The sequence below is a fragment of the Lissotriton vulgaris genome, chromosome 4_1, assembly GCF_964263255.1.
Source record: "Lissotriton vulgaris chromosome 4_1, aLisVul1.2, whole genome shotgun sequence".
NCBI lineage: Eukaryota > Metazoa > Chordata > Amphibia > Caudata > Salamandridae > Lissotriton > Lissotriton vulgaris.
This window is the reverse complement of record NC_141691.1, coordinates 1,801,507,304-1,801,520,684: the sequence shown is the minus strand read 5'-3', so window position 1 is coordinate 1,801,520,684 and position 13,381 is coordinate 1,801,507,304. Positions and strand designations below refer to the sequence as shown.

General features: G+C 45.1%; 1 protein-coding gene across 1 annotated transcript in view; it reads right to left on the bottom strand.

Moving 5' to 3' along the window:
- LOC147724578 (fibrocystin-L-like) overlaps positions 1-13,381 on the bottom strand; it is a 1,433,379-nt gene that overhangs the window by 234,863 nt on the left and 1,185,135 nt on the right. The window contains exons 61-62 of the mRNA XM_086966122.1: positions 6,284-6,402; positions 5,803-5,932 (exon numbers count right to left, since the gene is read on the bottom strand). Of these exons, the coding sequence (XP_086822248.1) occupies positions 5,803-5,932; positions 6,284-6,402 (249 nt within the window). The remainder of the gene's footprint in view (positions 1-5,802; positions 5,933-6,283; positions 6,403-13,381) is intronic.

Sequence of the window (13,381 nt, the reverse complement as noted above, 5' to 3'; positions counted from 1 at the left end):
CTTAATATGTGCCACGTGTGACTGGCTAAGAGGTATATCACCACCATCCCTAATCATACTTATAAACTGAACCTCTGCGCAGCGTAGATTGTCCATCCGACCCTTAATTTGTTCTTGAATTTGATTCTGGCGAAAAAATGAGAAACTTTTAGTCTCGCTGCGAACTGCGGCCTTAATTGAATCCCAAACTATGTTTCTGGGGGTGAAGCCTCTATTAATGTTCAAGAATTCAATAACCCAGGGTTTCATATGGTCTAAATAGGATGATTCTAATAATAGTTTTCTTTCAAAAGTCTAGGGTCTGGAAATTCTTGCAGCACCCCTTTCAGTACAGTTAACAATCACGAAGTTGTGGTCCGAGATGATTCTGGGAGAAATATTGATTGATGTGGTATCTGCCAATTGATCAGACACAAATAAATAATCCAAACAGACCATTTTCTTATGGGGGATAGAACAATCTATATTCCTACAATGATAGTACTACAAATCAATCATAAGGTGTTCTTGCACAAGGGCTTGCAGAGCTCTATAGACTTTAGGTTTTTGACCCACATAGTTCTGCCCTCCAACAATATTGAAATTGGCTGATAAATTAATATTGAAGTCCCCACAGAAACAAATAGGCTGGGGGCAAAGGCCAGTTCTACATTTAAATAATCTATAACTGCAGAGTCATCCAGATTCGAGTTATACACAGTGCAGACCGTCATCGATGAACCATTGATCAACAGCTCCGCAATAGCCCATCTCCCCCCTGAATATTGGCCGGTTCTTAAGCATGAGCCCAGGCCACACTTCATTAGAATAGCCACACCTCTTATCATGGAGGAATGATGAGAGCAGACTACTAAGTCAAACCCAGGGATTTTAAGACATTCTCTATTATTCCAGGGAATGTGAGTTTCCTGCAAACACAGTACCTCTAAATGCAAAGCTTGCACAATCTGTGCAAATAAAGCTCGCTTCTTCCCGTTATTCAGTCCACAAACATTCCAAGAAGCAATAGATATTTTATCCAACTCCATTAACAGTTTTTAGAAAGAACATCACACTTTTGATAATTCTCTGATATAATCCATGATTGCCTTGATATAAAAAAAGGATATTTTTCAAGCTTAGTTTTTTTAGATGCGCCCCAACCCCACCCTCCCCAAACCCCCCCACTCCAGAGAAACCCCCATCCACCATAAGCCCCCACCACCCCCCAAACAAGGCAGGAACCAAAGTTCCAGTGATGGAGAAGCTGGTATGAGCGGGGGACCCCCCAAAAAAGTTGCTGCTAACTGTGCAAAAAAAAATCAAGCCAGAGCAAGGGCTATACCCTCGCAGGACCACCTGAACTCACCAGAGATACTTGAGAAGAAAAATAAATGAGATACATCCCTTATGAGAGCAATGACCCTACTAATAGCTTAAAGAGAAAAGAAAAAAAAAAGAGAAGGATATGCATTTATGAACAAAAGCAATTGTATCTATTACAGTGGATCCAAAAATACTTTGGCCTGAATCTCAGACTCAAAGAATCTAGTCTGGCCTTGATGAATAATTTTAAGCTTAGATGGAAAAAGCAGAAAAACCTGTGCCCCCTTAGACTGAACAGGGGCAATCAGCTGACGGAGCTGCCACCTTCGTTCTACTGGGGATAGACAAAAATCCGGCCTCACGAAAAACTGACAGCCTTTTCCAGACCTTTGCCTATCAGGCCTGGCTATATCATAGATCTTTTCTCTTGCTAAAAAATTATGCATGCAAATTAGGATAGCGCGGGGTCTGTTCACTGCTTGGCCCGGGCGCAGCTTCAGTTTGAAGGGGAAACGATGGGCATGTTGGATCTCCAATCGCCAGTCCCATTCCTTCACCTCTGGGAATGGTTCTGAGAATAAGTCAACAACAAACTGACGAGTATCTGATCCTTCCGTGCCCTCGGGAACCCCCAAAATTCTTAAATTGTTTCTCCGTGCCCGGTTCTCAATGTCTACGAGCTTTCCTTGAATGTCAACCCTCTGTAACTGACTTCATCCATCATAGATTTTTGTGTCACCAAGTCATCTTCCAATGTAGAAATCCTCGTTTCTGCATCTGTAACCCTAGAAGCTATATCTGTGCAGGTTTTAAGAACTCTGCGCAGGAAGTTTTGAACCCCTTTCCTGGCACGTCTCCTCTCGATGGGCCATTAAAGTTTGATAGATTATGGCCAGTGACATTTCAGCCAGGGGTGAGCCAGTGTTAGATTCTAGAGCATAGGACACTAAATCTTGAGAAGCGCCTTGTTACACTGGCTGAGCAGAAAATGAATAATCCCAAGCCAGAGAGCCTGTATTTGCCGCATCGTCCTGGGGTGCCTTAAGAATTGTGGGGAGACCACTAGACGTGGTGATGGAGTTCAATACATTGTTAGTGCACCAGTCTCCCATATCACTGACCTCATCATCAGTCCAATCTTTGTCCAGCCCATTGTCGTCCACTGATGACCCCGAATGTTCAGTCAAAGAAAAAAAGTTATCACCATCTGTACCACCATCAGCATTTACGAGGGGTGCTGGAGTCTGCAGCAGTTCGGTGTGAGGAGCAACGATTTGTGGATTAAACGTAGGACCTAGTGGGACTACGTCTCCCAGAATCCCCCTTGATAGTACATCCAAGCTTAGGACAAAGTCAATGCATGAAGCTACCACCGGGAGATCATCAGCAGGCTGTGTCTCCTCAATTTGTGCGGTTACAGTTGCAAGCTTATCCCCAACAGTATTTTCGCGCACTGCTACAGGAGGGGAGACAAAGTATCAACGTTTGTCTTACCGGTTTTAGCTGTGACTGCGGACTCTGCTGTGACTGTAAGGGAAGCTGCAGGGCTCTGGACACCCTTCCCTGTGGAACTCCCCCGTGGTTTAAACATTGCTGGTACCGGGATTAACACCAGCTTGGGAGTTTTGCTGGCCCCTGCCTGGATCTTTTTTGAAGTATCAGGGACAGGTAAAGCTGCTGCTGGCGGCATAGACCAAGCTGGCGCTAAGGCTGGGGCAGGCGCCGATGTTCCTACTACAGTCTTAACTGCGGCGCGAGGGAGACTCTTCAATTGATTTTTCTGAGGCATCCTGCCGCCGATGAAGGGCTGGGCGGGCCGACCTGGCTGGATGTACTGAGAACAATGATGCACAAGCAGAAAGCCACCAGAGAGACACCACGCTGCCAAAATCCAGTGCTGGGGATTGCGGGGAGAAGCACAGAGCTGCCAAAGCATCATCCGACGACGAAGCAAGATAAGAATCCAGCACTTGATTAGGCCCTCGCGCTATACGGCATGAGTGTTAGCAGCTCCTGGAGGGGGGAGAAAACGCCAGTACCGGCTCACTCGACCAGAGGACTGGTCGCCATCTTGTCTCGGATGTCCTATTCGTCTCCTTTCGAAACTGAATATTCTTATCGACTCAAATACAAAACTGCATCTACTCTGGTTTACTTTTCTATATGTACTTGCGTGGATAACCACATCACAACTAAACTTGAGCTAATCAAATTTATGCCAGCGTATGTTGGGTAATCTTGGGAATTTCATGGTATGCTTGTCTGGTGACATTCCCAAATTGAGGCCATTACATCGCGCTGTGTAATTACACACCATTTGCTGTAAAATGTTGCTGCAAATGCACAGATACAACAGTATGCGAGGGGCTATTGATGCCTGTGTTTTTGCTTTTTTGCACTATGTTTGTTGCCCGAAATGCGTTTCCATATCAAAAATGAATGTGAAGACACTTTTTGCACTTAAATATAGCGCTAAATGGTGATTTACATTTCACCTGAATATTCATAATAGTGCATGATTCTGCTGGAATTTCATGTGATTATGCTTTGTTTTGTTCCCCTAGGATAGTGGCATTTTTCAATTAGGAGAAGTGCTTATCATTTGTCAGCAGGAGCGGTCCTCTTCAATGCTAGAACAGAAGTATATGCGATGATTGTTATATTAAATCTGTGCACCAGCAAGAAAAAACACATTTCAGCCCCACATTTTTGTAGAATATGTGGCGAGTGCACCTGGTGACCACCTGTGGGTGTGGGCCAGAAGCCCTCTGATGATCGAGGCAGTCTTCGACTATAAACCACCCATGGCGCCTCCTGAACACCAAGAGGCTCTCTTGGCGCATTAGGTCCCTGCACGACATGTAATGCCGCTAGAGGTTTGGATGTAACGCTTCTCATGAATAATGCTCTTTATTGGATTTTTGCAGTTAGGTCCATCTGTTTAAAGGAACAATTTGTTGATCTTGACTTATAACTAAAAAAAAATAGTTTCTAACATACTTCAGCACAAAGAGATCATTGGCAACAAACACGATAAAAAAACAGAAACCACTATGATTTGGATGTGAATGCGGTCCCCGGGAAGTAGGGTCGGCAGATCAGTCTTTCCCCGGGTGTTCGCATGATAAAAGAAGGACAAGGTGTAGGTCGGGTCAAGGGGTGGGCTTAGGGGTGGGGTTTAAGGCTAGCGTTTATAGGGGGCAGGGGAGGAAGTTTTGACCTCTTACTGCCCTCAGCGCCACTAGGGAAGGGTCTAGGTAATTTGGACCACCCTACCACCCTACAAGTTTCAGGAGTGGGAAACGGGTACTTGCCCGGAATGGCGTGCCAGTGTAGGACAGGTTGAGAGTTGTGCTAGCAGTACTTTGGAGGGGTGGGGAGTCTATGACGGGCATTCTCACCTCTCCGGGGAGGGGGATACAGGTGCATAATGGGGGTGCGGGATGCAAGAGTGCCATGGCTGGAGATGCTGGAGGAGGTTGAAAGATAAGTGAGGAAGAGAATGGAATAAGGGAACAGATCGCTGAGTGAATCGGGAGAGAGTAACTCGAGTGTGGGAATGGATGATGGATGAAAAACCTGAGATTTGGGATTGTTATAAGTTTATTGATGTTTGGTTAAATATTGTTGTCAACCTTGTCCTAATAAAATGGCCTTTTACACTAACATACAGCGTGGAGTTGTTATTTCGCGATGCGGCCCCTGGGGGAAGTAGGGTTGACAGACAAGTCTTCCCCGAGAAGTTAGCGTGATAAAAGAAGGACAAGGTGTATGTAGGGTCAAGGGGTGGGCTTAGGGGTGGGGTGTAGGGCTAGGGTTTAAAGGTGGCGGGGTAGGAGTTTCATCCTCTTCCTGCCCTCAGGGCCGTTAGGAAAGGGTCTAGTTAATTTGGACCACCCTACAAATTTCAGGAGTGGGAAACGGGTACTTACCTGGAATAGCATGCCAGTTTAGGACAGGTTGAGTGTTGTGCTAGCAGTACTTTGAAGGGGTGGGGAGGCTATGATGGGCATACTCACCCCTCCGGGGAGGGGGATACAGGTGCATGAAGGGGGTACGTGATGCAAGAGTGCAATTACTGGAGGAGGTTGAAAGATAAGTGAGGAAGTAAATGGAATAAGGGAAGAGGTCGCTGAGTGAATCAGGAGAGAGTAACTGGAGTGTGGGAATGGATGATGGATGAAAGTCCTGAGGTTTGGGATTGTTATAAGTTTGTTGATGTTTGGCTAAATATTGCTGTCAACCTTGCTCTAATAAAATGCCCTTTTATGCTAACATACAGCGTGGAGTGGTTATTGCACGATTGCTCATGGCTTGGAATAAATGCGCATGCCCTTTGCAGCTATGGAATTTGTGGGCGGGGGAAGGATTCACCCATTGTTACAAAACGTCCTGAGTCATTTGTTGAAACACAAGAATTAGAGTTACGACGGGCATGTAAACACAAACATATTACAGTGAAGTAGTGGCTGAAATAATATATTTGCCTCTACTTACCAATGTGTACAAAAGAAAGAGATTCATTTAGAGTGAGGATTCTTCTATCAGGTGAGACATCAACAATGCTTCTAGTTTCTGTCTGCCAGGCATCATAGCTGGTGGTGGTGATCACAATGTCCTCTCCCACCTGGTGAAACATTTTACAATCAGATTTAGAAGTCAGGTGCATTTGAAGATAAAAAACGTATTTTAAAAGCTTGTATCTACATGCTATTTAATTTGACCCAAACTTGCACATATACGTTGTGAGAAATTGGGTTACTGTTTCAGGGGGTGAAACCCTACTTAAGTAGCAGCCGCAGTCCTGGTCAGGGTGAGATACAAGCAGACCTGAAATTAACAAATGCTCAACCCCCCTGGTAGCTTGCCACTAAGTAGTCAGGCTTAACTTAGAGGCAATGTATGCAAGATTTATGCAGCACTTTTCTGCCTGCAAATACAAGGTGCACCAATAATGTCACTGTGCTGCAGATCCTACCGTCCAATCCACTTCATCCACCAAAGATATGTTTATTGATCCAGCTAGGGCTGTTTCTGCTAATTTTGTTTTGTACACGGAGCGGGGAATTCCATGAAGATCCAGGACCCCGAAGACACCTGCAGACCAGAAAATGTAGTTAAACAGCAGCACCACTCTACATATGCTAATTTTTAAATTGTAACACTAGGCTTGAATGTAACGATGACCTTCACTCTTCATGTACAGATTGTGCTTCAGGCCTACAGCAAACTAACACTCTTAATCATCATAATTTATTTTTCTTACATTGTACGTACAGATCGTTTGATAACATAGCAGTTTTTCTTTCTTTCGTACATATGTATAATATGTAATAATATTTTCTAAAGGCAAGCAGCACCTAGCTATAATGCATTTATTATTTCATGAAAAAAACCACCAATATCACTGGATATTCTGCCCTCCAAAGCAAGATGCAAGAAAGGGCCGCATGTGTTTACCCCTGACCTGTTCCATATTACTCACGGCAAGAAAGCAAGGCATGCACACTTCCAACAGGGCTACCCCTACTTGCATAGAGGCACGCTCCGTGCAAGAATTGAACGTCCTTTCCATGGAAGTTTGCACAAGTGAGCCATCCACATGTCCAAGTAGTTATGAGATGGAACCACGCATGCGTTTACCATGCATGTTGGTTCCATGCAGTCTGTACAACGCAAGTCTTAACCACAAATAAGCCTTTACCACACGTCTTTACAACGATTTATGTGTTGTTAAAGCATGTCTGGAAAACACATTTCCTTGTTTAAGACTTTTTCCTGGAACTTACTATTTCCTTAACCCGACAGCTAACATAGTACATCTAGTTGGAGTTAAGACTAAATAGTTCTCACAGGACACGAGAAACCTAAAACGGGGGGCCACCAGTGATTGTAGATCAAGAAAACCTTTTGTAGGATTCCCATCAACGACTTGTGATGATCAATGTTATCATTTGGTCATCCTTAGGGTCGTGTGTCTCTGGATCATTGAGACAAAGATCGTACCCTGTGGTGGATAAGGGTTCCGACCCGCAATCACTGTTGGACCATATGATATTGATCTGATGGGATCTAGTGCAGTGCAAAAAAATAATAAAGAGTGGTGAATTAAAATAGGATAGAGAACCTAGAGAGGAAATTTTTAATAGGGAAGGTCTCTTCCTGTTAAAAACAAGAACAGCGCAATATTATAGCAGTTTAACCAAATATCTGCAAGGGGGCCAACATGTTTCAGCCTAATGGGAAAAGGGGACCCAGGCTTTCTTCAGGGCCTCTGTTCTCAAAAATAATGCTACTGCTAGACTCAGTCCTACGCTTCCATGAGTGGTTGAATTCTCAGAATAGATTTCTGCGATTCACCATCGAGACAAGCAAAGAGAGGATTGCATTCCTGGATCTCTCTATTTATGTCACCCCAACTGGTCTGGAAAGTGAACTCTTCCGCAAACCCATGGCAAGGAACTCGCTTCTATTGTATGAGAGCCAGCACCCTAAATCTCTGCACGACAACTTACCATTTGGTCAGTTTCTCCGGCTGCGGCGCAACTGCTCCACTCTGGAGACCTTCTCACATCACGCATCTAATTTGTCAGATCAATTGGTAGAGAGACATTACCCTAAGAAACTTATCAAGCGCTCTCTTAAGCGTGCTACTAATAACAACCGGGAGGCATTTTTAGAGCCCAAGACTGCAAAGCCCCCTTTGGACGTCTTACATTTGTAAGTACTTTTACCAGCAGGTCCTATTGTGTCCAAAATACCATCAGACGACATTGGCGTATTTTGAACTGTACTAATGAGAAAATCTAATATCCTTTATTCGCTTTTAAATGTTCAAGCAATTTACGTGATCAACTAGTACATACGCGCCCCAAAGAATCACCCAGAAGAGAGATTGGGACACTATGGGCCCTTCCAGCTGTGACCGGACATCACCCGTGCGGGGCATGCTCGCTCTGTTCACAGACATGTAAGACAACCAGTATCGATATTGGTACCACCCGGCCATGGGAGCTAAGACACTTCACGAATTGTAACAGTACCAACCTTATTTATCAACTGACTTGCCCATGTAATGAAAGGTATATCGGAATGACCACAAGAAAGGTCCGTACTCGGATGCTGGAACACCAAAGCACCTTTCGGTGTAAAAACAGTGTTTTCAAATTAACTAAATATTTCATGCAGATGAATCATGACGAATCAGACTTTACTTGAAAAACCTTTCATTCCCACCCACATAAGTGATGTATCTAGATTTCTGTTCCTAAAGGAACAGAAATGGGTTTACAAACTACATACAGACATTCGAGGACTGAACAATGAGATTCCTTGGTTTAGCCTTCAGTAATACCTTCTGTAAGAAAAGCATTGCTTTCAACTTCTGTCTGAACCATATTAACAATGCATAGAAGTACCAGGCTATCAGGGCATTAAACATAAGTTGAGTGCTATACAGAGCACTGTGCCATTTCATACAAACAGGTCACAAATATAATTATCACTGTTTAATTGCCCACTTTTGATTCTGGATACTCAACTAGTAATGTTTTTTGTTGTTATATGGATGACTCAGCTTACAGTTGATCTAATTGTGCTGCGAGTTTTTTGCCAGGTACTATTTTTGACTTGTTTACTATTACTCTTTATAAAAATCGCTGTATCTATTACCCACAAGACTATGCATCTCTTGGGCGTGATCATCCGCCTTCATTTTAGATGCTTGCTGTTTCTAACGTGATTTATGATTAGGCTGTGGGGTTTTAGGTTTAAACCTATAATAACTGATAAAACCCCACTGAAAGAGAAATAGCCCTCACCAGTGAAAACATATAAACACTGAAAAAACACTTGCACAACCACAAACTAAATGCTATTCAAGGAAAGCAAAAAGAGAGTGAAAGAGTCATTTTTTTCTTCCTGAAGGGGCCAATACAATGGAACGTTGTTATACAAGCTAGCAGTAAGAAAGACTGGGCTAACATTATTATGCTTGAGTTTTGATGTTTAGGGATGCCACTAAAATATTGTTTCTTCTTCTTTTGCTTGTTTCAGTTTTTGTGGTCTTTAGAGATGCAAGGTTGAAGCATGTTTTAGGTCTCGTTTAATTATTTTATAATCTGTTGAGCACCAGGAAATATCAAAATCATATTTGATATTTTGGCTGCTTTTGATTCTTTTACTGATAGGTAAAATGGCAGTTTCAGAAGAATCTTTCCTAATATGTGCCATCACATTTACCCACGGAGAATGGGTAAAAACACTTAATACATCAGCCCACAGTTTCTAGTGGGTCAGTATTGATAGAAGGTGAATTGCCAACACCTCAGGCTTTACACATTCAATGCAAGGTATAGTGACAAGTATATGTATAAAGAGCGCTATCACCAAGCATCTGGGATGGTGGTGAAAACATGACACTAGACTTTTGGAAAACATGGAACGCAGTGTCACTTGGAATGCTCTGCAGAAAAAGGTTCTTTCCAAGTTCAACAAAGATTGGAGTGATATTGTTTGTATTTGCAGTGATTCAGCTATGTATATGAAAAAGTTGTGTGATGACATGTCAAAATTGATACCCGAGCTGAGCGAATTCCCTGTAGGAGATCCTTGCCACTGAAAGCATCTTTACATTATTCAGAGTTAATGAGGGATGATGCTGTTTACTTTTTGGTCCATTCTGGAACACTGTTTTCTTATGCACAGGAACTAAAACACATTTTTTTTTTAAACTTTAGATCTTTATTGACCGTTAGTAGCAACACACAGCCGTGAGCCTACAACCCTGAGGCCGGATGCAATCAATAAAACAATCAAGGAATCATAATAATACACAGCCCTTCAGCCGATAACCATGGGTCCGGCGGCGTAACTTCGGATGAGTCTTGAGTGTAGTGGCTTCGTTCAAGTAGCATCAAATGACTTCTTACTTTTCGTTTTAAACAATCATAACAAAACTAAAAGAGTTAATTGCATAGACTGTTGTCGAATTGTGTTTGTGGGAGTTTTGACGACGACCGACACAGGTATCGATAATGTGTACATACAGAGGTTACTTGGCACAGACCCAACGAACACCCTAGTCCTCAGCACTTTAGCGTTGCTAATCAGTTACAACTTGTGTTAGAACCTCATACATCAGTCTGGTTAAGATACTTAGTTCTCTCCCTCGTCACCCGAGCTATCACTATCCCCTTCCATTAATGGGGCACATAGATCTCCACGGTAGTGGTTCCACGGTGACCATACTTTATTCCATTTACGAGGGTTCGCCCTTAATTTGTACACTGCTCTTTCGGTCACCATGAGTGTATCCATGTTCCTGCACCATTGCGCTAAAGTAGGCGAGTTCACCGCCCCTCATTTCTGCGCTATGTCTCTTTTCGCAACCATAATACCTACACTGGCCCATAGTTGACCTTGGCGCGTGAGATCATTAGGTTCCCACACATTCACTAAGCATGCACGGGGTTCCGGTGTAGGAGATGCCTCCAACGTTTGGGAGATGGTGCGCATCACTTGCCTCCAGTAATCAAATATAACCGGGCACTCCCAAGTTGTGTGTATAAAAGTACCTTCCTTCCCACACCCTCGGAGACAGTATGGGTGGTCCGCCCTATGGAGTTTATGTAGTGTGGTCCTCGTGTAATAAATCCGGTGTAGTATCTTAAGCTGCACCAGTCTAAGGGGCCGATTATGATCGCCGCGATCACTGAGGAGGAGGGAACGACCGCATGGGCTGCGGCGTTCCCTCCTGTGCGATTAGGATGTGACCGCCACCCTGGCGGTCACATGCTCTATTTTTAACATTCCGGAGGGTGCAGCTTCAAGTTGCACCCCTCACCCTCCCTTCATCTAGGGGGCCCGCAACGCGCGCCCGCAGTGAAGTTACACATGCTTTTCCACGGCGGAAAAGCCACCGCGGAAAAGCATGTTTCACATCCCATCCTAATCTGGCTGACGGTGTCTGAGAGACACCGTCACCATATTAGAGCTTTTCCGCCGCGGTTGTAAGCCAACCGCGGCGGAAAAGCTGCGGACGGAAACCATGACCCACCAGCCATCCTAATGTGGCGGTGGGTCTTTGGTGGGTCCGCAGAGGATTTTCCGCATCCTCCGGGCCGGCGGTGGCTTCCGCCGGCCCGGAGGATGCGGAAAATCCTCCATCGTAATAGGCCCCTAAATCTTGCCGAGATGCCTGCTTCCTTCGGGGATGCCAGTGCCGCGTTCCAGTCCGTCTCGTCCATGTCTCCCAGCTCTCCCACCCATTTCTCTCGCAGCTTGCCCAGAGGGTCTGGTAGGTTATTTATTAACTTACGATATGTAAGGGAAGTGGCGCTGGACTGCATGAAGTCGGTAAGTAAGCGATCCTCCAACGGAGAAGCTTCTGGGACCTCAGTGTTTTCCGGTATGGCTGTCAATAGTGCATGCCTAATTTGGACATAGCTCTAAGTTTAATTGGGGCCTAAGTCGTACTGCTGTTGTAGTTGGGAGAAGGGAACAACCCCCCCTGCCCGTCCACATGTCACCTACTGTGGAAATACCAATATTATCCCACTGCGTGAACCCTTTGCTGTGTCGCAGATGACCCAGCGCCTTAGTGTCCCATAGAGGGGTGAGTTTCGTGATGACACAATTCCACTTGAGATTTGCTTGTGCTCTATACCACAGCCCCACTGTGTGTTTTGTTGGTCCTAGCAATTTCGCTGCACGCCCCTTGTTGTAGAGCGCCTCAAGTAAGCTATGTGTGCCCAGTTGTATTCTGTCTGCCTGATAGGCCGGATCATCCTGGGGGATGTGCAGCCACTGGTTAATAACTTTAAGTTGTGCTGCCCAATAGTATAACTGGATGTTTGGCAGAGCTATCCCCCCCTTCGTACCAACTCATGTTCAGCTTCACATGGGCTATTCGTGCTGGGCGGTCTCCCCACAGCAGACCAGTTATCATAGCTGTTATTTGTTGGAAATAGCGCGGTGGTACCAGGAATGGGGTATTTTCCAGTACATACAGGAAGTGCGGCAATGCCATCATTTTGAATAATGCTGCTCTTCCCAGTAGCGTAAGGGGCAGGGCCTTCCAGTGGAGTACATCACTCCGTAGGTGAGCAAGGGGCGGCTTCAAATTTTGCTCATAGAAGTCGGTTGAGTTCCACGCGACCCGTATCCCTAGATATTTGAAGGCAGTGTCCTCTATCTCTAGCCGACAGCCAGAGGGGAGGATCGGTGCCGGGCCCTTACGGACATAGATCACCGACTTCATCCAGTTAATCGTGTAGCCAGATACTTTTCCGTGATTGTCACAGAGCGCCAGAAGTTCTGGAATCCCCGCCTCTGGATCTATCAAATAGACTAGCATATCATCGGCATAGAGGGAGACTCTGTCCGTCCAGGCCTCTCCCCAGCAGATCCCTTTCAGTAACAGAGTGGTCCTGATTAAGGTGGCCAGTGGTTCCAGGACCAGCTCAAATAGTAGAGGAGACAGCGGACAACCCTGTCTCGTCCCTCTAGCCAGTGGTATCGTGCGGGAGATATGCCCATTCGCCGATACATGTGCCAACGGACTCGCACAGAGGAGTTTTATCCAGGATATGTATTTGGGACCAAACCCCATGTGTGTAAGCACTGCAAATAGATATTGCCATTCGACCATATCAAAGGCCATTTTGGCGTCTAGGTATAATAATGCCGCCGGTCCATGTAGTTGCGGTGCACGCGCCACCGCACCGTGAACTCATCGAAGGTTTAAGGCAGTGCTTCTGTGTGGCATAAAGCCAGATTGATCTGGGTGAATCAATTGCAAGAGGTGAGACAATAACCTTGTAGCCAGGAGTTTCGCCAGTATCTTGGCTTCCACATTGAGGAGCAATATTGGGCGGTAGGATGTGCATTCCGTCGGTGGTTTGCCCGGTTTCGGAATGGCTAATATTGTTGCCGTGCGCTGGTCCAGCGGAAGAACTGTTGTTTCTAAACTGTCAACATACATGGCCAATAAGGGCGCACTCAGTGTCTCTGACATTAACTTGTACCATTCAATTGGGATCCCGTTGGGGCCCATAGCCTTACCTGTTTGTATAGC